This window comes from Calliopsis andreniformis, chromosome 9 (genome assembly GCF_051401765.1).
Source record: "Calliopsis andreniformis isolate RMS-2024a chromosome 9, iyCalAndr_principal, whole genome shotgun sequence".
Lineage (NCBI taxonomy): Eukaryota > Metazoa > Arthropoda > Insecta > Hymenoptera > Andrenidae > Calliopsis > Calliopsis andreniformis.
The window spans coordinates 20562868-20565276 of NC_135070.1; the positions used below are offsets into that span (position 1 = coordinate 20562868).

At 39.6% G+C, this 2409-nt stretch overlaps 1 protein-coding gene across 2 annotated transcripts; it reads right to left on the bottom strand.

Moving 5' to 3' along the window:
* Window positions 1-1343, bottom strand: LOC143182992 (putative gamma-glutamylcyclotransferase CG2811). Of its 2 annotated transcripts, none has more exons than XM_076384349.1 (4): window positions 751-1343; window positions 405-566; window positions 218-339; window positions 1-138 (listed from the first exon to the last, which is right to left on the bottom strand). In XM_076384349.1, exons 1-4 carry the CDS (start codon window positions 958-960, stop codon window positions 102-104), a joined length of 531 nt encoding a protein of 176 aa, XP_076240464.1. In that variant the 5' UTR covers window positions 961-1343; the 3' UTR covers window positions 1-101. The 2 variants fall into 2 exon arrangements, with proteins under 2 accessions (XP_076240464.1, XP_076240465.1); XM_076384350.1 differs by having other exon boundaries at window positions 417-566; window positions 751-1340.
* Between the last annotated feature and the right edge of the window lie 1066 nt (window positions 1344-2409).

Consider the following 2409-nt stretch of genomic DNA (forward strand, 5'->3'; position numbering starts at 1 on the left):
TTCAATAGACAACCATTTACTGACTACAAGTAACAATAGAAATATACAAGTATTCGTACGACGTTAGGAAATAATGAAAATTTTACAAAGACGCTGCTTCGTCAAAGCAGATCTTCCGGCCTTATCGTACTCTCCTCACTGGAAACAAATTATCAGGGGAATAATTATCAGAGTGTCGACTTCGTTTCGGTGATTGTGCGAGGGATCGCGAACATACTTCTCGCAATACTTCAGTCCATGACTTCCCTCGTTGCTGTATGAGTTGTACATGGGGAGGTGCAACAAAGAAGAGCGGAACTTTGGTAGAAAATAGATCCAAACCTTCATCAAGCTACCGACCTAAGAACAAACGACTATAGTAACAGAGTTACTTTTACACCGTCTTTGAAATTGAAGTAATTTACTCGAACAATTACTTCCTCAAAATTATCGTTTCCTTTAATCTTAGTTTCTGAAGCCATTAGGACATTCTCTTCTGATCGTTCATAGAACGTCGGGTGCTCTTCCAGTTCGTCCAATTTCTTCAGCATTTTCGTGTCCACGTCATATATTTCGCCCAAAACATGCTGTTTCGTAATATGAAGGTACAGTATAGAATAATTGAATCAGTAAGACTATAACTCGAAACATCAGCAATAAAAATTGAATATGCACAGAAAACCAAATTCGGAAGATTTGAATAAAAACATCATAAAATTATTGCAGCGACTGTCAACGAACACTAAGATTTCAAACGCATGCAGTACTCACGTAACCAACTCCTGGTTTCTTTAACAAAAATGGTATGTTATATTTGGTTGCAATTATCAATGGATAAGGAACGGTAGTCTTCCCAAGTCCCAAAAACTTCGCATATCCATTCGCGGTGTCTTGAATCAGATTATGATTGGGTTCCCCTCGTTTCAGTGTTCCATACACGAACACTCGATGCAGTGGGTTCTTGAACAGATTTTCATACATGTTTAAACCTTCGAATCCTTCGTCAGTTATATCAACCAATCGTTTCGAAGTCGACTTTGCATTTTCAAGTTCGGATGCTTCTAATGGAAGCACGTTTCAAATTCCTTCGCGGTTTTATCGACCCTGTTCTTTCAGTTTCCGCAAGATGGAGCTACTGAACCTGCTTGAGGAGTAAACGATTTGGTTATGGCAGACCGCAGGACATTCTTTGCTCGCGTTCCGAAAAGAACGAATCTTTCGCACAGTTCGATGGTACACTGCGAATGAGTCAACTTCGATGAGGTCCTATACAAACTTTCAACGCGTAACCTCGATGTACTAATGAATAATTTATGGCAGATAAACCACGACGACACGCCCGATGATTCTTCACGTTTTGTACCTCCACGATGACACTAGAGGTCGCACGTGAACATTTCTTCGCCGGAAGTGGTTCCCGTACTTCCGAAGTTTGTTTGGATTTAACAGCGAAACCGTATATTTGCGAGATTTACTCGCAAATCTCTGACTAATTTATGAGCAGGATATTTTTACCATCGAGAAAGTATAGAATGAACTTATTATATAATGCATTTTGTGTCCTTACCATTTTCATGTCACGCCCAACCTTATCCGATTAATTTAAAATAAGATTACAGCGCTACGAATGGTAGGAATTAAAATTAGGTGTTACCGGGAACATTTCAAAGTTGATTTATTACATTTTCACAGGTATACTTTCACATAGTTGTGAAATACATATCTCAACACTACTCAACATAAATTAACAACACTACTATTCAACACTACACTATAGAAAGTCAACATTGATGCAAACGGCTCACTCACGAAAATGCAGCAAGTGTTAAGTAGTATCGGATAGTGTTGAGTTGAAGTTGGACTAAATCGGAGATAAGGTGGAAGTGAATTTTACCTTGTCCTGTAGGAATTCCATATCCTTATCATTGGAGGTGTTATAGAAGGAGTAAATTTCCAGGAGTGCGATGTTGGTGAGCATCGCCACGGCAGCGATGTGAAACAGCATCGTTGGGAAATTGCGGCACGACAAAACTAGCGTTTTCACGAAGCTGCAAGCGCGTATAACCCTGGCCCCGCTCTGTCGAATGAGAGGTCGAAGGTTCGGGAGATAAGAGCTTTCGCGACACGATTCGAAGTCACGCCATCATTTCATTTTTCCTTTGATCGATTCCAACCTCTCGATCTTTTGTGTCGAAGGACGCAATGCGATTCCGTGACCATATAATTACTTCGGTGATAAGATTGTTCCGATATCGCTTAATAAATTAAATTACTATGACAAAGGGATGGTAGGAAATTGATTTTATTTAGAATTCGAGGTCGATCTCTTAATCCTACTTCGTAGTTAAATCCTCTGTACTACCTTTTGATACCTAGAAATGCACCAGGTGAGGATACTTAAGAGAAATAGAGAATAGTTCCAAAAAGTTC